The sequence below is a fragment of the Schistocerca cancellata genome, chromosome 2 (genome assembly GCF_023864275.1).
Source record: "Schistocerca cancellata isolate TAMUIC-IGC-003103 chromosome 2, iqSchCanc2.1, whole genome shotgun sequence".
NCBI classification, from domain to species: Eukaryota; Metazoa; Arthropoda; class Insecta; order Orthoptera; family Acrididae; genus Schistocerca; species Schistocerca cancellata.
The window spans coordinates 812,394,140-812,419,808 of record NC_064627.1 but is presented as its reverse complement, the minus strand read 5'-3'; the positions used below and the strand labels follow the sequence as shown (position 1 = coordinate 812,419,808).

The window sequence follows — 25,669 nt, the reverse complement described above, 5'->3', positions numbered from 1 at the left end:
ACGATATGAGAATCGTCAGGTGTTGGGAAAATGTGTTTAATTATGGAAATATGTGCACATATATAGGAAGCTATGACTGTTCTACATCGAATATACATAAGAAGAGTGCACATAAATAATGAACTATAAAGTAGTAATGAGTAAAGGATAAATAAGAGAGAAGCGTAAGCAAAGAAAGAAAACGAAAGTAGGAGTAGAATTAGTCATGTTTATCATTAAGAAACATCAGTGTAATGAATACTCTGATGAATTGAAGGATAGTGGGATGTAAATAGTATTGTAGACATAGTATCTATTGAAAATATAGAAGTTGATAAGTAGAGGAGGACTCTAGGGAGTAAATGATATATTAAAGAATGACTGTGAAGTTTAAGACAAACCAGAAGATAGTTAATAATGGTATACATAGAAATGTATACTAGGGTAATAACCGTGAGGCCTATTCGGAAAGGATAAGGGGGGCGTACCCGGCATTCGCTAAATATAAAGGGCAGGCATACGTACAGGGAGATACGATGATCTGTGGCCTAAAAAATAGGGATGTTTCGTATGGGACATACCTACCAGAATGGAAAGAGGCAGTGCTCTCATAAGGTCAACCCAAAAGCAAGGAGTTGGTGCTGATCTTAGGAGAAGGGAACAGTATCATGACAAAAGTCACAAATTTTATAGGGAAAATTCTGGAAAGTGTGAGTTCTATGAACGACTAGCATTATGATGTTTCGTGGAACTGAATGAGAGTCAAAAGAACACTTTCATTTCGTCCAGAGTTCCTCCAAGCTTCAAGCAATGAAAATAGTACACACTAGGAAAAAGGTAGTACAAATGATAAGAATAGTAAGTTTACAATTGAATAAAAAGAAAATAAAGAGAAGAAAGTGTCCTCACAATTCCTAAATTTAGTAAAGCTGACAAAGTAAATGCTCATGTCTTAATAACAAAGTAAAATAAGAAAGAGTAGAGAAACAGTAAGCGAAAGATTTTTCAAGAGAGGACAGAGAATTGTTATGGAAAGGAAAGATACGTATATAAACATGTGTAAGAAATGTATACTTTTAAGATGTTGTTGTTGTGGTCTTCAGTCCCGAGACTGGTTTGATGCAGCTCTCCATGCTACTCTATCCTGTGCAAGCTTCTTCATCTCCCAGTACCTACTGCATCCTACATCCTTCTGAATCTGCTTAGTGTATTCATCTCTTGGTCTCCCCCTACGATTTTTATCCTCCACGCTGCCCTCCAATACTAAATTGGTGATCCCTTGATGCCTCAGAACATGTCCTACCAACCGATCCCATCATCTACTCAAGTTGTGCCACAAACATCTCTTCTCCCCAATCCTATTCAATACCTCCTCATTAGCTACGTGATCTACCCATCTAATCTTCAGCATTCTTCTGTAGCACCACATTTCGAAAGCTTCTATTCTCTTCTTGTCCAAACTATTAACCGTCCATGTTTCACTTCCATACATGGCTACATCCATACAAATACTTTCAGAAATCACTTCATGACACTTAAATCTATACTCGATGTTAACAAATTTCTCTTCTTTAGAAACGCTTTCCTTGCCATTGCCAGTCTACATTTAATATCCTCTCTACTTCGACCATCATCAGTTATTTTGCTCCCCAAATAGCAAAACTCCTTTACTACTTTAAGTGTCTCATTTCCTAACCTAATACCCTCAACATCACCCGACTTAATTCGACTACATTCCATTATTCTCGTTTTGCTTTTGTTGATGTTCATCTTATATCCTCCTTTCAAGACACTGTCCATTCTATTCAACTGCTCTTCCAAGTCCTTTGCTGTCTCTGACAGAATTACAGTGTCATCGGTGAACCTCAAAGTTTTTATTTCTTCTCCATGGATTTTAATACCTACTCCAAATTTTTCTTTTGTTTCCTTTACTGCTTACTCAATATACAGATTGAATAACATCGGGGAGAGGCTACAACCCTGTCTTACTCCCTTCCCAACCACTGCTTCCCTTTCATGTCCCTCGACTCTTATAACTGCCATCTGGTTTCTGTACAAATTGTAAATAGCCTTTCGCTCCCTGTATTTTACCCCTGCCACCTTTAGAATTTGAAAGAGAGTATTCCAGTCAACATTGTCAAAAGCTTTCTCTAACATATGAAATGTTATTATGAGTGATATTATTAGCGTAATGATTATGTATAAAATATTGCGATTCGTTCTGAGGTGAAAGGAAATGTAGTGATTCGAGAATTTCTGTGTAAATTCTAGAATCACTCAGCCTTCTACCGTCTCGAACACACGAAATTCTGGATAAGGGTGTGGGATGGGAATCCATAGATGTTGTAGTGGGTATATAAGGAAGAACCATAGAGTTTATATGCAGCTCTGTGCTTATTGTGTTATTGACTATTTTTATTAAAACAAGAACTGTTAAAAAAAAGTACTCTTGTAGACTCTTGACGCAACTTTGTTTGAGGTAAGATTGATTTTATGATTCATGTTCAGAAAGGTCACGGAGGGGGGGAGGGGGCTGAGGTGGGAAAGGGGTGGGATAACAGGGTAGGGTTGGAGGATGGTAAAACGCTGCTTCAGAGAGCATGCAGGGATGTGGTGGAACCGGTAGTGCAGCTAGGTGTAGTCTGGGAGTACAATGTCCTTTAGCGTCAACCAGTTTGTCAACCTGGTAATGTGGGGTCTGGCTTATACAGCACTTCAGGTTCCATTAACTTTGCCTTATACACCTAGGTTGAACTTTATCCAGTGGAACATTTCTTTGTACCCAGAGGCAAATATCCGCTTTCATCTATCGTATTGTTATAGCTCCAACAAGAGTTGCCGAATGCAGATGCATCTATTGTGCAACACCACATGGTAATGTTTATCCACAGTGTGGCAACAGTGGCACTTTCAATCAAAGCACTGGCGTCATGGTAGGGAAAGCCTGCATGCCATTGGTGTTATCTGGACAACGGCATCACGTCCCCTCTGCTGAGCCAAACTGCAAAAGACGCAACTAGTTTTAAATGCACTATGAAAAACTGTATCTGTAGTTGTGCAGCATAAGTAGTCGTCAGACATTATTTTGATAGCATTGACAGAAGAAAGAAATACCTTCAAATAGGAATACTTGATGATGAGCTCTTGAGCTTAAGAATATGGTTTTGTGGAATGAGGGGTTGGGAGTATTAGTATCCTGGCTGTGTGGGTATACTGAGGCCACAGATGGAATTCTTGGAGGGGACCGGGGTGATTGTTACAACAATATTATGAAGCGATTACCAACTGTTCTGTATCACACATTTTATTGTTTACTACATTTATAAGCGAGTTCTGAAGAAAGGGGGAGCCTGTCAAAAGTCCCAAGGTTTCCGACATGCTCGGTGGCTGTAGTAGCAGTTCACTCCCCGCCAAAGGATTGGTTCCGAGTTCACATGTTATAAGGTAACTGTGCCTACTCATCATAACTGACTTGGTACAGATTCGTGGTATATGCAGGGCTTGTCCAGAAACGAAAGTTACGGAAATGGGAGCTCCAGTTGGCCAAGGATGTGGTGTGTGAGGTGGAATAAAAATAGCATTATTGGTACTGTACGTGACACATCAGCCATTCATGGTAATATACATCCCAGGCAGCCATTGGTGCTGCAGAAAGTGTACAGAACGGTAAACGGACGTGCAGTAGTCCCCCTATATGAAAACTTTTTTATACTGCAGATAAATCAAAATAATGCTACATATACTGTAATTATTTATCTTCCAATAAAATGCATAAAAAGGAATATTTTGGATTGTAAATAAACTTCCATGAAGGGATTGCAAAGTGTCCACTATAACTTTGAGCATAAAATTACAATATTTATTGTTTCACAGTTCATGATTTACAAGTGCTGAGGTGATATCCGTAGTAAAAAAGAGTAATTATAGTCAGATTAAAATTACTTTATAGTTGAAATTTCATGTGTTGTAGCTGGTTTGCTCCAATCGGAGTACTCAGTGTCCTGCCTGAACCATTCGCCATTGCCAATTATTACAACAATTAATCAGTTCACTTTTAGTTCCCTGTCTGGCTTTCTTTCTTGGTGTGTCTAGATTCCAGATCCTGGATCTGGCCCTTTCATTTCGTATTTCAGAACACATGACATTGTTGTCTTCACTCCAGAGACAGGTTTAATTGATATCTCCATGCTACTTCATCCTGTGCAAGCCCCTTCATCTCTGAGTAACTACTGCAACCTACATCCTTCTGAATCTGCGTAGTGTATTCATCTCTTGGTCTCTTTCTCCGATTTTTACCCTCCACTATTAAATTGGTGATACCTTGATGCATCAGAACGTGTCCTACCAACTGACCCCTTCTTCTATTCAAGTTGTGCCACAAATTTCTCTTCTCCCCAATTCTATTCAGTACCTCATCAGTTACATGATCCACCCATCTTATCTTCAGCATTCTTCTGTAGCACCACATTTCGAAAGTGTCTATTCTCATGTTGTCTACACTGTTCATCGTCCATGTTCCACTTCCATACATGGCTACATTCCAGACAAATGCCTTCAGAAAAAGACTTCCTAATACTATATTTAATGTTCACAAATTTCTCTTCTTCAGAAACGCTTTCCTTGCCATTGCCAGTCTACATTTTATATCCTCTCTACTTCGACCATCATCAGTTATTTTGCTCCCCAAATAGCAAAAGTCCTTTACTACTTTAAGTGTCTCATTTCCTAATCCAATTCCCGCAGCATCACCCGACTTAATTAGACTACATTCCATTATCCTCGTTTTGCTTTTGTTGATGTTCATCTTATACCCTCCTTTCAAGACACTGTCCATTCCGTTCAACTGCCCTTCCAAGTCCTTTGCTGTCTCTGACAGAATTACAATGTCATTGGCAAACCTCATAGTTTTTATTTCTCCTCTATGGATATTTATGCCTACTCTAAATTTGTTCTTTTGTTTCCTTTATTGCTTGCTCAATACCCAGACTGAATAACATTAGGGATAGGCCACAAACCTGTCTCACTCCCTTCTCAACCACTGCTTCCCATTCATGCCCCTCGACTCTTATAACTGTCATCAGATGTCTGTATAAGTTGTAAATAGCATTTTGCTCCCTGTATTTGACCCCTGCAACCTTCAGAATTCAAAAGAGAGTATTCCAGTCAACGTTGTCAAAAGCATTCTCTAAGTCTACAATTGCTAGAAATGTGGGTTTGAAGTCGTAGGGTCAGTATTGCCTCGCTTGTTCCAACATTCCTACCTAATCCAAATGGATCTTCCTCAAGATCACTTCTACCAGTTTTTCTATTCATGTTAGTATTTTGCATCCATGACTTATTAACCTGATTGCTCAGTAATTTTCAAACCTGTCAACAGGTGCTTTCTTTGGGATTGGAATTATTATACTCTTCTTGAAGTCTGAGTATATTTCGCCTGTCTCATACATCTTGCTTACCAGATGGAAGAGTTCTGTATGGGCTGCCTCTCCAAGGCTATCACTAGTTCTAATGGAATGCTGTCTGCTCCCGGGGCCTTGATTCAACTTACATCTTTCAGTACTCTGTCAAATTCTTCACGCATTATCATATCTCCCATTTCATCTTTGTCTACACTCCTCTTCCATTTCCATAAAATTGCCGTAAAGTAAATCACTCTTGTACAGACCCTCTGTGTACTCCTTCCCTCATTCTGCTTTCCCTTTTATGCGTAGGACTGGTTTTCCATCTGAGCTCTTGACATTGATACAAGTGGTTCTTTTTTCTCCAAAGGTCTCTTTAATTTTCCTGTAGGCAGTATCTATCTTACCCTAGTGATACATGCCTCTACGTTCTTACATTTGTCCCCTAGCCATCCCTGCTTAGCCATTTTGTACTTTCTGTCGATCTCGTTTTTGAGACATTTGTGTTCCTTTTCGCCTGCTTCATTTACTGCATTTTTATATTTCCTCCTTTCATCAATTAAATTCAGTCTCTCTTCTCTTACCCATGGATATCTACTAGCCCCCGTCTTTTTACCTACTTGATCGTCTGCTGCCTGCACTATTCCATCCCTCAAACCTACCCATTCTTCTTCTACTGCATTTCTTCCCCCCGTTCTTGTCAATCATTCTGTAATGCTCTCTCTGAAACTCTCTACAGCCTGTGGTTCTTTCATTTTATTCTGGTCCCATCTCCTTAAATTCCCACCTTCTTGCAGTTTCTTCAGTTTTACTCACAGTTCATAACCAATAAATTGTGGTCAGAGTCAAGATCTGCCCCCTGGAAATTTATTACAACCTGGTACCTAAATCCCTGTCTTACCATTATGCAATCTATCTGAAATCTTCCAGTGTCTCTAGGTCTCTTCCATGTATACAACCTTCTTTCATGATTCTTAAACCAAGTGTTGGCTGGGATTAGGTTAAGCTCTGTGCAAAAATTCTACCAGACGGCTTCCTCTTTCATTTCTTACCCCAATCCATATTCACGTACTAATTTTCCTTCTCTTCCTTTTCCTACTATAGAATTCCAGTCCCCCTTGACTGTTAAATTTTTGTCTCCCTTAACCATCTGAATAATTTCTTTTATCACATCATACATTTCTTTAATCTCTTCATCTGTGGAGCTAGGCTAGTTGACATATAAACTTGTACTACTGTGGTAGGGGTTGCCTTTGTGTCTGTCTTGGCAACAATAATGTGTCCACTATGCTGATCGGAGAAGTTTACCTGTGCCCCTATTATTTAATTCATTATTAAACCTACTCCTGCATTACCCGTATTTGATTTTGTGTTTATAACCATATATTCATCTGACTAGAAGTCTTGTTCCTCCTACCACCGAACTTCACCATCTCCCACTACATCTAGCTTCAACCTATCCATTTCCTTTTTTAAATTTTGTAACATACCTGCCCGATTAAGCGATCTGTAGAACGCCAGTTTTCTTTCTCGTGACAACGACGTCGTCCTGAGTAGTCCCTGCCAGGAGATCTGAATGGGGGACTATTTCATCTTCGGAATATTTTACTCAAGAGGACGCCATCATCATTTAACCATACAGTAAAGATGCATGCCCTTGGGAAAAATTACAGCTGTAGTTTCCCCCTTGCTTTCAGTTGTTCACAGTACCAGCACAGCAAGGTCGTTCTAGTTAATGTTACAAGGCCAGATCAGGCAATCATCCATACTGTTGCTCCTGCAACTACTAAAAAGGCTGCTGCCCATTTTCAAGAACCACATGTTTGTTTGACCTCTCAACAGCTACCCCTCCATTGTGGTTACACATATGGTACGGCTATTCTGTATCACTGAGGCACGCAAGCCTCTCCACCAGTTTCAAAGTCCGTGGTTCACGGGATAACCACACCACACACACATGCACAGGGGTGCTGACGAAGTAAACATGTTTCATACGCGGTGTTGTAACACACTACTGGATACTTCCACACAAGATACAAATCAGCGTCATGTATACAGTTACTATAATTTCAGCAAGCAGCATACATTAGATAAGGTTCGCATGACATTGCGTGAAGACAAATTTTTTAAGACTGCAATTAATTGTAGTGACTGGAAGATCATTATATTGTACTTCTGACTCTGATGACCCGCAGTGTATTGGTGTGGTGCAGTGGTTAGTGTATGAACTTGCCGTGTAGGTCATAATAAGTTCGAATATTGTCAAATGCACTGAAATAAAAACGTTTCTAAATATAATCAAAACTCATACCTTTTTATTTTTTCAGTTAATTGATTTAATTGTAATTTTTTTAAATCTCAGATACTTAATTGCATCATTTTCAAAATTTTATTGTCTTTATTTGCTTTACTTTTCTTCATATCATTGTTTTGCCTTTTGAATCTTTTTGTGTCATCTGTAATCTACAATCAACCACCAACCAGGACTGATCATTGGTTGGTAATGCACCAGCTCATGGAACCAGGTTGAAGATAGTTCCAGCTAACCAGTGTCAACAAGAAATTACAGTGTGCCCTTAGGGCTGAAACTGAAATTTTTGTGTCGTGTCTTTGCTTGTAGAGGTTAGCATTAATCGCCTTCAACAAAACGATTACAATTTTAGGTCTGCTGCAGATTGTTGATAGCTGTTTTCTCAGATAAGTTGCACATCACAAGGTTGTGGTTAGGTTAGTGAAAGAGTTTAAATTTAGGGCTACAAAACGCACAGTTCAGTTGAGTCAATAGTAGTGCCAGGTGACAAATGTCAGCTATCAAGTAGTTTTAATGGGGCTATAGTAATTGTCTCGGCATATTGGACGCATGATAAACATCGCATTTTTACAATTACACAGTTGTTTTACAGTTTCTACAGAAAGGTAAGTTGGTTTACATTCAGCACAGGTTTTGGCAGCAAACCATGCGTAATGCATCACAACGAAATATGAAGTCCTGTACACTTTAGTTACAGTTATTTGTGGAGTCCTCATGGATGCTGCGAGTACAATAATTTTTTCTTGGAAATTTATTTGCAATCCCACATTTTCCTTTACCTTTGTTCTTCATGACTTTTACAAAAATACTGGTAATTAAAATGTATAGAGAACTATTTTGGGTTACTTGCAGGATAAAGAATGTGAAAACCTAAAATAAAAGAACATTCCACATAGTGAATTGACCCCATTACTGTAGGATTGTCATTCCGTGTACTCCCCCTGCGGGTCTGGGTGTTAGAATAGGTCTGTTATTCCTGCCTGTCATAAGCGGTGACTAAAAGGAGTGTCTCACATTTTGGCCTTTATGTGATGGTCCCCTGTAGGGTTTGATCCATATTTTTCAAAATTTTCACAAAGAGCAAGCCAATTGGGGAAGCGCGCCTTACATGGTGCATTGTGTCCATCATGCGCTGAGACCTATCGCATCCTTCGTTGACATGAATCTGCACTTCGGCTCACGCTCCAACTGTTTGGTGAGGTCACCCTCCTGCGTGTGTATTCTTCCATCAACTGTGCAGTATTGTTTTCTTTGCTGATGATGACAGTGGACTTGTTTGCTTGGTTGCACCTGATATCCAGCACAGTAGCCAGTCCGTTGTGGTGGGGCTGTCATGTACCCTGTTGGTTGTAGCCCCATGACCACACAGGGATTGTTCTGCTGATGCCTGCGCCGTTAACTCTCCATGTATGCCGAGGAGTAGATGCCTGTCACTCTGGGGCATTGGGACTCCCAGCAATGGCCATCCTGCCAGGTGGCCTTTTCTGCAGCTGGGTGGTGCCCACTGGGAGGGTCCCTGGTCAGGGTGGGTGGCATCAGGGCGGATGACACATGATGAAGCATAGTACATCATCTCTTGCTGGTGGTCAAACACCAGCAGTCTCTTAAGCATTGATGGGCTCAATTCAACGCACAGAAGTAAGACCCCAAATCGTTCCCCTCCCTGGCCATACCATGGGAGGAATGTCAGGCTAATGATGGCAGTGGCTCTTATCTGCCCCGGTACCCTGTATGTTTGAGAGCTGATGGGGAATCTTTCACGACAACGATGCCTGCTTTTGTTGAGCGTTTAGAGGACAATTTCGGGGAGGTGGAGGGCTTGTCGAAAATGAGATCTGGGTCAGTCTTGACCAAAACAGCATCCTCTGCCTAGTCACGGTCTTTACTTGCTTGTGACAAGTTGGGAGATGTAACCATCACACCCCATAAAAGCTTAAATATTCCACAGGGCCCTTTCTTTTGCATTCTGACGATGAACTGCGCACTAATTTAGAGAGGCGAGGTGTTCATCTCATTCGGCTTGTCCACCGGGGTCTGAGGGATATTTAGGTTCCCACCGGTGCCTTCATCTTGGCCTTATTGGGTGATACATTACCCGAGAAGGTCAATTTGATGGTCTACCACTGTGATGTAAAGCCCTATATCCCTCCCCCAATGCGGTGCTTCCAGTTCTGGAAGTTCACCATATGTCTTCCCACTGTACTTCCAGCATCACACATCGAGTTTGCGGGCACCCATCACATCCCAGTACTCCATGTGCCCCGCCTTCCAGCTGCAGAAAGCACCATTCGCCTCGCTCACCAGACTGTGGGATTCTCCAGAAAGAAGGGAAAATCATGGAGTAAAAGACCCTGGACCGACTGACCTACACTGTGGCTAAGAGGAAATTTGAACGCCTACATTGCGGATGTATGACAACGTATTACTCCGCCGCTACAACAGGTCTAGGCCAGTCAGCCCTGCCAACCCCACTCACCTCTCAGAGCCAAATGACTACACCTGCCCCCTGTGGGGGACACTTCCCTCCGTGTTGCTCCTGCACCACCTGCTTCAGGAGCAAACCCTCTCCCCTCCCCTCTGCCCCCAGCTATCGGTGACATCAGTCCCCACTTATGCGCCAGATAAGCATCAGTCTTCTTCGGCTCCTCTCTCTAGGAAGGGATCCCTTGGGTCACTCCCTTCTCAGGTTTCTGCTAGTGGGAAAGATGACAGCCACCAGTGACTGAAGAGCCCAAAAGTTGCTGGTCGTAGGGCTTCACACTCATCCTTTGTCCTGGAGACTGAATCAGTGAAGTTCTCCCAGCCATGGAAACAGATCCTGAGGCGTAAACTGCTTCATTGAATGTTCCATGCCTTCCCAGTCTCACAATGATGTCATCCTGCAGTGGGATTGCAGCGATTTTTTCCACCACCTGGCTGAGCTATGGCAACTATCAAGCTTTACACCTGCTTTCTGCATTGCCCTGCAGGAAACCTGGTTCCCAGCAATGCGGACCGCTGCCCTCCGCAGCCATAAGGGAAACTACACAAACAGTAGCAACTATAATCGAGTGTCAGGTGGAGTTTGTGTTATGTCCTAATCTCAGCTTTTAGTGAAACTGTGCCCCTTCAAACCCCTCCTGAAGCTGTGGCTGTCAGAATGTCGACGACGCAGGAAATAACTGTCTGCTATGCATATTTTCCTCCAGATGGTGCAGTACCCCTGAATGTATTAGCTGCACTGATTGATCAACTCCTTAACCTTTCCTACTTTTGGGAGATTTTAACACTCATAACCCCTTGTGGGGTGGCACCGTGCTTACTGGCCGAGGCAGAGATGTGGAAACTTTACTGTCTCAGTTGGGCCTCTGCCTCATAAATACTGGGGCCGCCACACATTTCAGTGTTGCTCATGGTAGTTACTCGGCCATTCATTTCTTCTGTGTACTGACTCCTTGAGCAGCCAACAAGCTATCAACCAGTGCTACCCTCGTCATCCTTTAGTAGAAATCATCCAGGAGTTCATCTATGCCCTGGAATGGTCCATTTGCTCAGGGGTGTTTGTTTGTTTGTCTGGATCCCAGGTCATGTCGGAATCCCAGTCAGCGAACTTGCCAACAGGCTGGCCAAACCGGTTACGTGGAAACTGCTTCTCTGCAACTGACCTGCGTTCAGTACTACAATGCAAGGTTTTGTGGCTTTGGGAGATAGAGTGGCGTAACCTCAGTACACACAACAAACTGCGTGCCATTAAGGAGACTATGAATGTGTAGAAGATCGCCACACAGGCCTCTCGCAAGGACTCTGTGGTTCTCTGTCAGCTCCGCATTGGCCACGATTGGATGACACCTGGCTGACAGTGGCCCATATTTTGGTGAGCTGTCATTTTTTGGCTGCCCTGCACCAGACTTTTTAGTTACCGGACTCATTGCCATAGCCTCATAGGCTAATTTAGTTTTCCGTTTTATATGTGACGGTAGGTTTTATCGTTCCATATCAGTTTTCGCGCATGTCCTTTGTCCCTTTGTGTTTTCCACTTCTTGTAGGGTGGATGTTTTAATATGTTGCTGACTGGCTGGCGTTTCATTTCTATTCTCGTGGTCGGTCAGCCACAGTCGCATTTTGTATTCTTACTTGAGCGTCAACCATTGCCTGGAAACTGCGTTGACATAATTGGCACTAGCCGCGCCTGATGTGTGTCAAAAATGATCTATTTTAGAAAATGCTGTATTTCTTTATTCTACTCACTTGTCCAAAAAGCCCTGAATATTTTCTGCCTTACTTTTTACACGCACTAAAAAAAGTTTTTCATCACCCTGGTTCCCAGAACTCCTGAAGATAGACGTTGATTGTTGTAGATATTGTATCACATACACAGTCCCTTTGACTGTTCAGAGATGTCACTAAACTTGCACAAAGATGTAAACAACCATGCATGATCAGCGCCTAATAGACGGAGGTGGTCCATCAGCCGATCAGTTCCCATCGTTCCACGAGGAAGGGGGTACACGGCTCGTGTTGTCTGTAGTTCAACCATGCCTAGACGGTCAAAATTGCAGTTCAGTAGCATCTGCATTATTACTTCGTGTCAAAAAGGGCTCTCAACAAGTGAAGTATCTAGGCATCTTGGAATGAACTAAAGCGATGTTTTTCGGATATGGAGGAGATACGGGAACTGTTGATGACATGACTTGCTCAGGCGGCCCAATGGCTACTACTGCAGTGGATGACAGTTACTTACGGATTATGGCTCTGAGGAACCCTGACAGCAATGCCACCATGTTGAATAATGCTTTTTGTGCAGCCACAGGACATCGTGTCAAGACACAAACTGTGCGCAATAAGCTGCATGATGCACAACTTCATTCCCAACGTTCATGGCAAGGTTCATCTTTGCTACGACAACACCATGCAGTGTAGTACAGATGGGCCCAACAACATGCTGAATGGACTTCTCAGGATTGGCATCACATTCTCTTCACCAATGAGTGTCGCATTTGCCTTCAACCAGACAATTGTCGGAGATGTGTTTGCATGCAGTCCGGTCAGGCCGAACGGCTTAGACACATTGTCCAGCGAGTGCAGCTAGGTGGAGGCTCCCTGCTGTTTTGGGGTGGCATTATGTGGGGCCAACATACGCTCCTGGTGGTCATGGAGGGTGCCATAATGGCTGTACAATACATGAATGAATGTAATCCTCCGACCGATAGTTCAACCATATTGGCAGCATATTGATAAGGCATTTGTCTTCATGAACGACAATTCACAACCCCGTTTTGTACACCTTGTGAATGACTTCCTCCAGGATAATGACATTGCTCAACTAGAGTGGCCAGCATGTTCTCCAGGCATGAACTCTATCAAACATGCCTGGGATATATTGAAAAGGACTGTGGGATCTATGCCAAATTGCCATTGAGGAGTGGGCAATCTGGACCAACAGTGCCTTGATGAACTTGTGGTTAGTATCCCACGACGACGAATAGAAGCACGCATCAGTGCAAGAGGATGTGCTACTGGGTATTAGAGGTATCTACAATCTAGACTACCACCTCTGAAGGTCTCTCTATATGGTGGTACAACATGCAATTTATATGGTGGTACAACATGCAGTGTGTGATTTTCATGAGCAGAAAAAGGGCAGAAATGATGTTTATGTTGATCTCTATTCCTATTTTCTGTACAGGTTCCGGATCTCTCGGACCTGAGGTGATGCAAAACTTTTTTTGATGTGTATATAATATTAACTCTTTAATCAGTGCTGAATGCTTCTCACAATGCACAAATTACAGTATGATTGTCCATATTAGAAAGAAAAAGAAAAGAACAAGTAGCAGTCCACGGTGGCATACATTCATAATTCATTTACAGTGAAAAATGAAGAGGAACAAAAAATTTTATGTAATACTTATTTTCTTACAACTTAAATAATGAATGAAATGCTGTTTTAAACTTGTTTGTCTAACTTTATAATTATTTTCTTTGCTGAGTATACCTAAAAAACTAAACAGAATAATAAAAATTATTTTATGTTTGTTTAACTCAAAGCTAACACATTGCTAATCACCTCGCTACACTTACAAAGTATTAATGCCTGAGCACTGTCTAAAAAATTGATTGTGGAGGTTTGACATAAGATTGGGAAAATCCATGCATTTGCAAAATTCCCCATGTCATTGTCATTGTTGTTGTTTATAGGGGGCTGGTATTTGTGAGAACTTCATCTCTCAAGAAATGGCTTTAATTGAACTGAACACTTCAAATTTGCTGTGGTGGAAACCATATAGTCCATAAATCAAACCTCCATTTGTGTAGGAGCCTCGCCTGAACCAAATGCGGAAGAAACAGAAGAAAGAGGAGAGGAAAAAAACTACATGCCAATAACATGATTTCATTGGGTACAGAATCTTTGTGGATTACGGAGACTGTTTTCGAAAGTGTGTCCAATTTACTTATGTCTTCAAGAGACTCCACTCTGACACTGATGCGCATATACAGCTTGTTCTAGCTTCCACAGAAAGTGAGGAGGTGGTTACTGCAGTTCCATTATATGTCATTGACTTAGATCCCTTGCATATACCCTGATTCAACAATTTGTTCCATGTATGGGAAAAGTCATGTCCTTTTCCCTTACCACTGCACAGCACAGATAGCTGAGGCTCTCCACAGCTGTGATCTCCACATCCCATTAATCCATTCCTCCTCTGTGGGGATTTGTTATGAGTTATAGGTGTTAATTATTGCAAACATCAACCTCAGTCTGCCCATGGACCTGCCAAAAGCAGGTGACATTTTTAACTCCAGATATGACAAACAGAATGATAACTCGAGCTCACAGGAATCTGCAAAGAGAAAGCTATGAAAAGACAAACTTCACGTGTAAATGCAATTAAACAAGGAAACAACACTTTGTATCAGTTTTATATATATGTGTATCTTTCAACGAAAGGCATGCCAAAAGTCTACCTTGTGTTGAAAAGTATTTCAGATTGTATCCAAAACAGAATGGGAATCTGCATTTTCACATCTCTGTCTACTGTGGAATGTTGTTGTACTGATATACATTTGGACAAACTGCGCCACATTCACGATAAAATCTCTCAGATGTACATATTTCCTTGAATTTACAGATGACATTTGTTTCTTGTAATTATAATAAATATTGAAAAAAATAAACCTGATTTTCATCACATTCCTTAAACACTACTAATTTTTCTTTAGAGAATATGGGGTCTCACAAGTCCTCTATCACTGTGTGAATCTCTTTGGAAAGTTGGAAATATTCCCTGAATAGTTTATCAGGAAGTTCTGTAGACAACACACATTCATCACATTTTGTTCTCTTGCTTGTACTTACTGCTCTTACATGCAGTATATGCATTAAAAAAATAATTTAAAAAATTGAGTACAGAATCACTCTGGATCTTAATCTAATTATATCGAAAAGTTTGCAGTGGGCATGCAGAATATGCTATGCTGCAAGAGCCCTACACATTGAGCTGCAGAGGCTCTGCTGTGTTTCTGCTGGTGCAGTGTGTGGCAGGACTAAAGATAGTGCAGTTGTCTGAGCTGTTACATCTATGTGCCATCTATCAGTTAACTGTTTGGTTTCTTTTAACTAGATATAAAGCTGATTATATTAAATCATGTTTTTCCAAATGAAAGAAATGTCAGAGTTTCTGCTTTGTGGTAATAATTTTCATTGTTGGTTACTGATGGTTTTGTCTTTTCAGTTAAAAGAGGAGCAGGAAAGAGAGGAAGAGGAAGAAAGAGCAAGGCTACGCAGGGAGGCCATACATAAGGCCCAACCCATTCCCAAATATGCCCCCATTGTAGTTACAAAATCTACAAAAGAACTGACTATACCAGAATCGCCATTTTCGAGAACTAAGACAAATAAACAATGACTAAGGTTTTTCGACTTGACAGTGCTGCTGTACATTTGTATTTATTATTTTTTGACATGGTTTAGAACTATTTATTAATAATTTTAAAGATACATTTACTGAAGTTTGTTGTATAGTGAAATGTCACTGGTTATCTGTATGATTAGAATCTCTCTTTCACATTTGTTAGGGAAAGTAAAGATATCAAATCATGGAAGACTTTATAATCATTGTTATAGCTTCATGACAAAAAATCTCATGTGGTATGTACTTTATAGTCATTCTAGATGACCACATGTGCAAAGACAAGGAAACAGACTAAGATTTTGACTTCACAGCATAATGTTATATTTGTATTACTTTTATTTTTGACATGTTTCAATACATTTCTTAAATATTTGTAAAACCACATGTAATAAAGTTTATTTTATATTGAAGTGTCAGTGGTTATCCTATTTGGGTGTTCATAATGTATATATTTCTAAATTTTTAGGGAAACCTGTGTAAAAGTATCCACCACAAATGATTACTGCATTGTTATGGTTGTAGCTTCATGACTAAAAAGCTCATGTTGTATGTTGAGGCTAATCATATGGAAGTTACCATTTTTAGCCAAACATTACTTAGCATTTTGTATGAGCTTCAGTAAGTTGAATTTCTTAAAAACAAAAAACCACACACACACACACACACACACACACACACACACACACACACACACACACACACAGATTCTTAGCTACTGGAAATGTATCTGTATTCTCACAAGTACAGATCTCTCTGTGGTACAGATGGGCTTTTAGATAACACCAACAGACCATTTAGAGGGTTCAACAGTGTAAAATTACATCTTGCCAAGTGATGACACTGATGATTGATTACCTGATTTTAACCAAAAAATTACCACAGCTGAACCGATGGTACATTTATACTGGCATCCACTTTGCAGTTTGAATTGTAAAATTGTTCCCAGGACAGTCTTTGAAACTGTATTTCAGCGTTATGATCCCATTAACTGCCTGGGGCAAGAAGCCGTTTCCTTTAGACCACTGAAATGTTGTTAAAGCAGAAAACCCTTTCGATGTTTGCATTGCAGCTTGGCCTGAAAAACTACAATTGGCAAATTTTCAAAAGTTCTGACAGTTTCAGCACATGTAGTTGATGTAATTTCTCCCCCTCTCCCCTGTCTCCATCCCCCCAACCCTGCAGTTTAAAATCAATACTAATACTCTTGGATTGCACATATTTTATTCACAGAAAGACATTGTCAAAATCTTTGTATTATTATTATTATTATTATTATTGTGCTCATTTTTGTGAAAAATGTTAAATTCCTTTTGAAATCTGAGTTCTGTACATTAGTTCAATGACTGTTTCAATGATAGGATGTGAAACAAGAGCAGACTAAAGTGTGTGCTATTTCTGCAATATAATTATTTTCATGTACACTGCTGAGATATTGAAGTGGAATACAAACATTGTGGGGTGAAGGAACCAAAGCTGCAGTTCAGAGAAATTGTTTCCAAAGAATGACCTTACCAGCACTGTTACAGATTTAGATGGTTGGGAGAGAAAATAAGGCTTTATTGAAGGGAATGGGACTTAAGTTCAGCTATCTAGTTTTCAGAGACCTCAAAAGCTGCTGGTGTGTAATAAAAACAAGTCCACATAAATACTTCAGATGACTTGACAGAAAGTTTTTTTCCTTCCTGCTCATGCCGCAGGGTGATCCCCCCTGACTGTCCAATGATCTGGGTCTTTGTGAATAATGTATGACTTGGAATCATTTTTCACTCTTAAAGGAGTCCTTGCTATAACATGACACATGTTTCAAACGGAATTTGTTTTAAATTACACTGGTACACTGTGGTTTCTTTTTCCCTGCAGAAACCAAAGTAAACAGCTCAGAGTTACAAGTAAGTTGGGGTTTAAAAAAGGGTGTTGTCGCAAAATACCTGTGGAGTAAGCAGTCAGTCTTCATCTGACTGGGAATTAATTACGTGTGATGTTCCATATTGGGTCCATTGCTTTTTCGTGTGTACATTAATGACCTCTCATCTGTTACATTGCCAGATGCTAAGTTTGTTTTGTTTGCAGATGATACAAACATTGCAATAAGTAGCAAGTCAATCACAGATTTAGAAATAGCTGATAATCTAATTTTCACTGACATTAATAAATTGTTTAAAGCTAATTCACAGTCATTAAACTTTGAGAAGACCCACTATTTGCAGTTCAGAACTTGGAAGAGATTTCCTTCCAGCATGTGTATAACATATGAAGACATGCAGATTGAAGAGGTTGACAGTGTTAAATTTCTGGGATCACAACTTGATAATAAATTCAGTTGGAAAGGGCACACCACAAAATTGCTGAAGTGCCTAATCAAGTCTGTATTTACAGTGAGAATAATTCAGATGTAGGAGATATAAATATAAAAAAACTTGCATATTTTGCTTACTTTCATTCTGTTATGTAATATGGGATCATATTCTGGGGCAACTCATCGAACCAAGCAAAAGTTTTTAGGATGCAAAAGTGTGTGAAAAGAATCATTTGTGGTGTAAATTCAAGATCATCATGTAGAAACTTATTCAAGGAACTTTGTATTCTAACCTCTGCTTCTCGGTATATTTATTTCTTAATTAAATTTGTTGCAAGTAATACATCTCTTTCCAACCAATAGCTCAATACATCTCTTTCGAACCAATAGCTCAATACATATTATCAATACTAGGAATAAGAACAAACTACATAAAGACTTAAAATCACTTACCTTTGTCCAAAAAGGGCGCCAATATTCAGGAACACACATTTTCAATAAATTGCCAGCAACCATTAAAAACTTGGTTTCAGATAAATCATGGTTTAAGCACAGTTTGAAAGACTTTTTGATAGGCAACTCCTTCTACTCTATAGATGAATATCTTAACAAAGACTGTTAAGTCAGCTTAAGTAAAAATGTCTTTTAGATTTCAGTTTTTACAGCACTTGATCATAACATTCAAGATTAGGTATTTTGTGTATGATAAATTTAGTAATAGTGCGTAACAGTGTTTCATTCTGACAGTGTGTTAATTCTGTAAATATTAGCTGTTTCAGTTTACCACATTGTATTCACCTTTTTCAACAATCTCCAGACAAATGATCAGGGTAGGAAGTATTATATTCAAATGTTTTATGTTGTACTTTCTGACATGCTCCAAACCCATGAGAATCAACTCATTTTTGGGTCTATGGAACGAAAACTGAATCTAATCTAAACTAGCGTAATCGATATGATGTCTACATTAACTGAACTTACCTGGTGAGTTTGTTCACAAGGTCCCTGTAATTTTCTTTTCTCCTATTTCCCAAGAACAGTGTTCTCATATTACAAAAAAATTCAAAGTGTGCAGCTGCTCAGGGGTTAGAAGGACTCAGTGTGTATCCCAATAGTTGGTGGGTGTGTGTGTGTGTGTGTGTGTGTGTGTGTGTGTGTGTGTGTGTGTGTGTGTGTGTACGTACTAATGAATATTCCTATTGTGATCTCTGTGCTCAGTCATGAAAACTTCTTACACAAATACTACAATACTGCTTTATTTCTGTGCATAGCTTTAACAAATGCTGTTATGAGTTCCAAATTAATGTGCATTGGTGGGAGAATAATTTTATTCAGATTCACGAGAGGTTCTTCGGCAATATTTTTTGACCCAGGCACCACGGCTGTTCACAGAACCCATTCCCCTCTGTGTAGTGTTTTTCCCTTGCATGACAGTCCCACTCACACAGGCAGCAGCAGTACTTAGTGTAAGCCACTTGAAAACCAGCAGAATCAAAATGACTTTGAAGTCTACACATACTAGCCATTCATACGTATCGTAATTAACATAGTTTACAATCGATTTTAACATAACTTTCTTTAGCTAAGGCAGTGTTTGCAACAAAAATAGATGAGCTTTGTTACTATTTTGTAACAGTACTGCCTTCAGGCTTGTTTCTTGAGGCTTATATGAGGAGTCTCCATTCGTTTGGTTTGTCTGTAATGTCAGTGAGAAGATTTCACTGCTGCAAAGATGAGGCCAAGAATTCAGCTTTCCCTAATCGGATCACTGAGGCCATGCGGTGTGATTTTTGTGTGGTTCCCCAAATGACAGTGTTGGTGTAAACATAGGGTCAGTGTCACTGGCATATGATTGCACTTTTTCGGCTGTTGTGTCAATTTAGCATCACTGCGTAATGGCAATACATGTGAGGGAACAGGAACTGGCAATCTTTCGCCATCAGCCGCAGGGAGAACAACAGATGGGGTGTCAGGGTATTGAATATTTCTCGGGGGATTGACTACTTTCCTCAAGGGAGGTACCATACGAAAATAGCAATCAGACACACGATTTGTGGGTTCACACCAAATAGCAGGCACATCAACTTCATGGAGACATTTTCACTATGCAATCAAGCATTAAATGTAAATGAACATGAGGTGCTACTCGTGTGTGAAGACCACGATTTATCTTGGTCTCCAACTCGGCACCCGAAATACAAGATGTATGTTTCTTTTACTGCTTTAGTCAGTGGTCACCTCCTTGAAACACAAATAACATGGGCACAAATTTAACAAAAGGTATCACTTTTTTGAAAGCTTACATGCACATTAATAACATAATTCTTCAATTTCTACACTCCACCTAACTTAAGATTCACTGCAGCCTCTGCAACACTAGTCCAGTAATGAGTGAACTAGTGCAGCACAAGACCACGCAGCTGTGACAAATGACAATGAAAATAACATCGGATTTTACATTCAACAGTGTTCATGGACTGGATGGCCGCACCCGAGTCTGGTGTAAAGCGCTGTTGCCAAATTGTCCACTTCACTCGAGGAAGAAGAACCTATGTCACAATTCCTTTGCATATAGATATCATAATGTTCCGTATGTGGGATAGTGAAACAGAAACACAGTACTTACTGGTAACACTCAGCTGGGTGACAGATTTAATCTTGATATTCTTTTTCAGTGCATTAAATCTATTAAGTGCATCTATTTCTTTTTCTGTAAAAAAAAAAAATCATAGGTAAACGTTTTGCAGACTTTCTGCCACATCAGATGTAAATGTAATCTCAGGCTTTCAACAACTTCCTTTATCACTGTCAAGAGGTTTTTAGGTCATGTGGTACATCATTTAGTTGTGAACTATAATGTGGAAACATCACAGAACTTCTATATCCAACCACATATTTTTGAAGTCTATGATGGATTGACGTCTGTAGTGGTGCTGATGGTGAAGAACTCAACATTTACTGTGTAATCTTTCAGCATCAAGTGCCCATTTCCATGCATGGTTATGATATAGCCACTGTCCTGGTTAAAGTAGTTGTCCATTTTGATCTTAATGGCTTGTTTGGTGATGGAGTACCACTAGTAGATACATGGAATGTCGTCAAATACAATTACATTTTTCTTTAGGATACTATGTTTGGCATCAGCAGATTTCTCAGAATCACGATACGTCATATGTGATGTATTCTAGAATAGTATCTCACTTGGGCAACAATAATATCCTCAGCAAATCACAGTTTGTATTTCAGAAGAGTCACTATACTGAGAAGACCATTTACATGTTCGGACACACAATTTTACAAGCATTAAATAATAAAATAGCACCAGCTGGCATATTCTCCACCCTATCTAAGGCATCTGGCTCTGTGAATCACAGTATTCTTTTAAATAAATCAAAGTTTTATGGTACTGATGGTACAGCCAACCAATGGATGTCATATCTAACCAAAAGAATATAGAATGTTGTACTTAGTAATTCAGTTAATGTAGTCCTGGGACATTATTCTGACTGGGAAGAAATTGTGTATGGGTTTTCTCAAGGCTCAATTTTGTGTCTACTATTGTTCCTTGCATGTAAATGATCTTCTGTTTGATATACAACAAGCAGAATTTGTTCGTTTTGCAGATGACCCTAGTATTGTAATCAACCCTAGCATATATACTGACAGAAAAAATAGTAAACAATGTTCTTAAAACTATCACTGACTGGCTTACATTAAATGGTCTCACTCTCAATTTTAAAAAGACACAGCATATTCTGTTCTGCACATCTAGGGGTACTGTACTGATGATAAGTGTGACACATGGTGAGGAAATAGTAAACAGGGCAGAAACTTCAAAATTCTTAGGTGTCCATATTGATAAGAATATAAACTGAAAAAAGCACATTTTGGAACTACTAAAACAACTTAGTGGAATTACGAGGGTTATTCCAAAAGTAAGGTCCGATCGGTCGCGAAATGGAAACGACTACGAAAATCTGATAAAGCTTTGCACAGATGTGTTGGGTAGTGTCTCTAGTATAACCCCAGTTAGCATCACGTCGCTCTTCTCATTTCTGAGCTCGCAGTGAGTGCGTAAAGATGTCTAGAAAATAGTGTCTGCCGCCAAGTACGAGGGCCTGGTGAGAAATTTCGCCTGAAGCTATGCAGCCAACATTACATAACTGTCGTGCTGTTTCGTCTTCACGACAATTCTCAGTCGCATTCTGCAGGGGCAATGAAGATGCTCCTGCATCGTTTTCAAATGGAAATGCTAGATTACCCACAATACAGTCCGCAATTGTCTCCCCCTGAGTTTCATCTCTGGTCACATGAACCGCTGTCTTTGAAGACAACATTTTGACACAGACAACGAGGTGTAGGCCAGCGTGGAGAATTGGCAGAAAGCACTGGCGGCTGCCTTCTATGATGAGGCTATTGAAAAGTTGGTACAACGCTATGACAAACGTCTAAGTCAGAACGGCGACTACGTAGAGAAGTAGCTGAAAGGTGTAGCTAATTGTTACAAGTAAAACATTTCTGATGTTCACTGTGGTTTCAATTTGGCAATCAATCGGACCTTACTTTTGGAATAACCCTCGTATGTTTGCATTTAGAATCACTGCAAATCTGGGAGAGAGAGATAACTCAGAAAGTTGGCATATTTTCATTCAGTAAAGATATATCGAATAATGTTCTTGGGTAACTTATCTGTAAGAAAGAAAGTCTTCATTGCTCAAAAAGGTCCTGTAAGACCATTATGTGATGCTTACCCACAATCATCTTGTAGACATCTGTTTAAGGAGCTGGGCATTCTGACTACTACTTCAGAGAATATTTTTTCCTTCATGGAGTTCATTGTAAATAATCCACTGTAGGTCAGAAGGAACAACAAATGTACACAATTGCAATACCAGAAGGAAAAATGACATTTATTGTTCTACATTAAAGTTGTCTTAACACAGAAAGGGGCGCACAATGCTACAACTAAAATTTTTGATCACTTATTCATTGCTACAAAATGTCTGACAGATAGCAAAGCAAAATTTGAAAACAAACTGGAAAAGCTTCTCCTTGACACGTTCTACACCCTAGAAGAATTTCTATTATTGTAATGTGTAAAATGTGCTGATTCACATCTTTATTTTTAATAATAATAATAATGCTTATAAACATTAAGCATGTAAACACATTTACAGATTTGCGACATGAATGTAAAATGACTCATTCCACATCATTGTGATTTATCGTGCAAAATGATCCATGGAACATGAATCTAACTGGCTTGGTGCTCTGCAGCATTCTGAAAACATGAATATTGCCAGACCAACATAACTGCTGCCACATTCACAAAGAATTTTATCTACTCCAATTTGTTTATTTTGCCCTTGTGTCATCCCAAATGTACTTGGTTGCTAGGTTTTGTGGGTCAGCGACACCTTCGGCTTTGAAATTATTGTATTCAGCTACATCATCATGGGAGAATACTTGTCACTGGCATCTTCCAGACTAACCTCATAGACAGTCCATTTGTTGAAGCAGGGCTCTTTTATCTTTTCAGGCAGTACCAACTCATGTTCACTTATGCAATCTCCATACGACATTTTCCTAATCATCCATCTTTCCTTTGAACTCGTATTTCATTCAGATACTCATTCTCATGTGTATCTATTTGTTGGAATGAGCCTTGAGCTCCTTTGTTGGGACCTCCGCATACCCCACACGTTAGATGATCCCGCATATGTGCTCACAATGTTGCCCCCCCCCCCCCCCCCCCCCCCCAACACTTCTTGTTGGTAAGTACCCAGGCCACAAATGACATTTTGGTGTCCATTCCTCTCAGTTCTGGTAGAGTAGCAGGATGCTGCTAATATTTACGCTGGTGGCTCTGGAACCATGAATAGGACAGGATATGGATTTACACCTCTGAACAGTCAGAAAATCATTTGTTGCCGTCAACAAGTAGCATTTTCACAGGGAAGCTGATGGCCATTAACAAAGCCCTATGTTTCATTAAACAGATCTCTCTAGATCTCTAGTGACATGATGAGCAGTCACCAGGATTGTGATTATTACATTTCCAGGCTATTGCCTGATGTTACACTTCTACATATGCATACATAATCTGCAAGCCACCACACACTGTGTGGCAGAGGGTATGCTGCACCATACTAGTCATTTCCTTTCCTGTATCACTTGCAGGTGGAGCGATGGAGGAACGACTGCTTATATGCCTCTGAATGTGCCCTAATTTCTCGTATCTTATCTTTGTGGTCCCTATGCAAAATGTAAATTAATGGCAGTAGGATCATTCTGGAGGCAGCTTCAAATGCCAGTTCTCTAAACTTTCTCAGTAGTTTTCTTCGAAATGAATGTTTTCTTCTCTCCAGGGATACCCACTTGAGTTCCTGAAGAATATCCATAACACTTGCATGCTGATCAAACCACAAATGTAGCAGCTCACCTCTGAACTGCTTCGATGTCTTCTTTCAATCTAACCTGGTGTGGATCATGCGCACTCAAGCAGCACTCAAGAATAGGTCGCACTAACATCCTGTATGCGATCTCCATTATAGATGAACTGCACTTTCCTAAAATTCTTCCAATAAACCAAAGTCGACCTTTCACCCTCCCTACCAAAATCCTCAGATGCTTGTTCCACTTCATATTGTTTTGCATTGTTATGACCAGATGTTTAAACGATGTAACTGTGTCCTGCAGGACACTACTAATGCCGTATCCGAATATTACGGGTCTATTTTTCCTACTCGTGCACATTAACTTACATTCTTCTAATTTAGGGCCAGCTGCCATCCATTACACCAACTGGCAATTTTTTCAAGGTCATCTTGTATCAACCTACAGTCACTGATCTTTGATACCTTCCTGCGTACTACATCATCATCAGCGAACAACGGCAGATTGCTGTCCGCCAGACCATACATGTACATGGGGATGTTGGGAAATAAGTTTCCCCTTTCGACTGTGGTCAAGAGTTGTGTGTGAAAGGAAAAAAAAAGAGAGTGAGACATTAAAGATAAGACAGATCTTTATTTTTCTTCATAACTTCCAAGTACATTGAGACATTTATCATACTTCTTTATAAGCTTCAAAAACGCTTTCCAGGAAAAAATCAGGGCATTGCATATGGAAGAAGCATTGAATGGCTTGTTTGACATCAGCATTGCTGCCAAAACACCTTCCGCTGAGAGACTTCTTCAAAGTAGGAAACAGATGGAAGTCACTTGGTGCGAGATCAGACTGTAAGGTGGATGGTGTAGGCGCTCCCAACCAAGAGTTGCATTATGGTTTTGCATTGCCGTCATCGTGTGTAGTCTCGCATTGTCATCCAACAGCAGAATGCCAGATCTGAGAAGGCCAGGCCGCTTTTTCCGAATCACCTCTTTCAGTTTCGACAGAGTGGCACCGTACCGTGCAGCATTGACGGTTGCATCCCCCAGAAAGTCCAGCAGCAAACTCATTTGGCTTCCTAGAAAACGGTGAGTAGCACTTTACATGCAGATGGAGTGCTTTTGAACTTCTTTCGGACAGGTGATGACGGATGTTTTCCCTCCATGGATGCGGCCTTTGATTTTTTTTTTATTTTTTATTTTTTATTTTTTTTTTTTTTTGGGAGGGGGGGGGGTGTAATGGTCAATCAGAAACAGGTCATTGCCAGGTTCATAGTTACGCACAAGCTCTTCCAGGCTGAATGCCATGCGTTATTCCCTGTGTGTCGGGGTCAGTTGACGGGGCACCCATTGTGCTGACACCTTCTTGTATTGAAGAATGTCGTGGATGATCTCATGAGCTC

General features: G+C 40.2%; 1 protein-coding gene across 2 annotated transcripts in view; it reads left to right on the top strand.

Annotated features, from left to right (window-relative positions):
* The window catches only part of LOC126162692 (targeting protein for Xklp2-like), a 121,012-nt gene extending 105,023 nt beyond the window's left edge, over positions 1-15,989 (top strand). For both annotated transcript variants that reach the window (XM_049919346.1, XM_049919345.1), the window contains exon 11: positions 15,402-15,989. In XM_049919346.1, coding sequence (XP_049775303.1) covers positions 15,402-15,575 — 174 coding nt within the window. In that variant the 3' untranslated portion in view covers positions 15,576-15,989. The remainder of the gene's footprint in view (positions 1-15,401) is intronic.
* Positions 15,990-25,669: the final 9,680 nt, after the last annotated feature.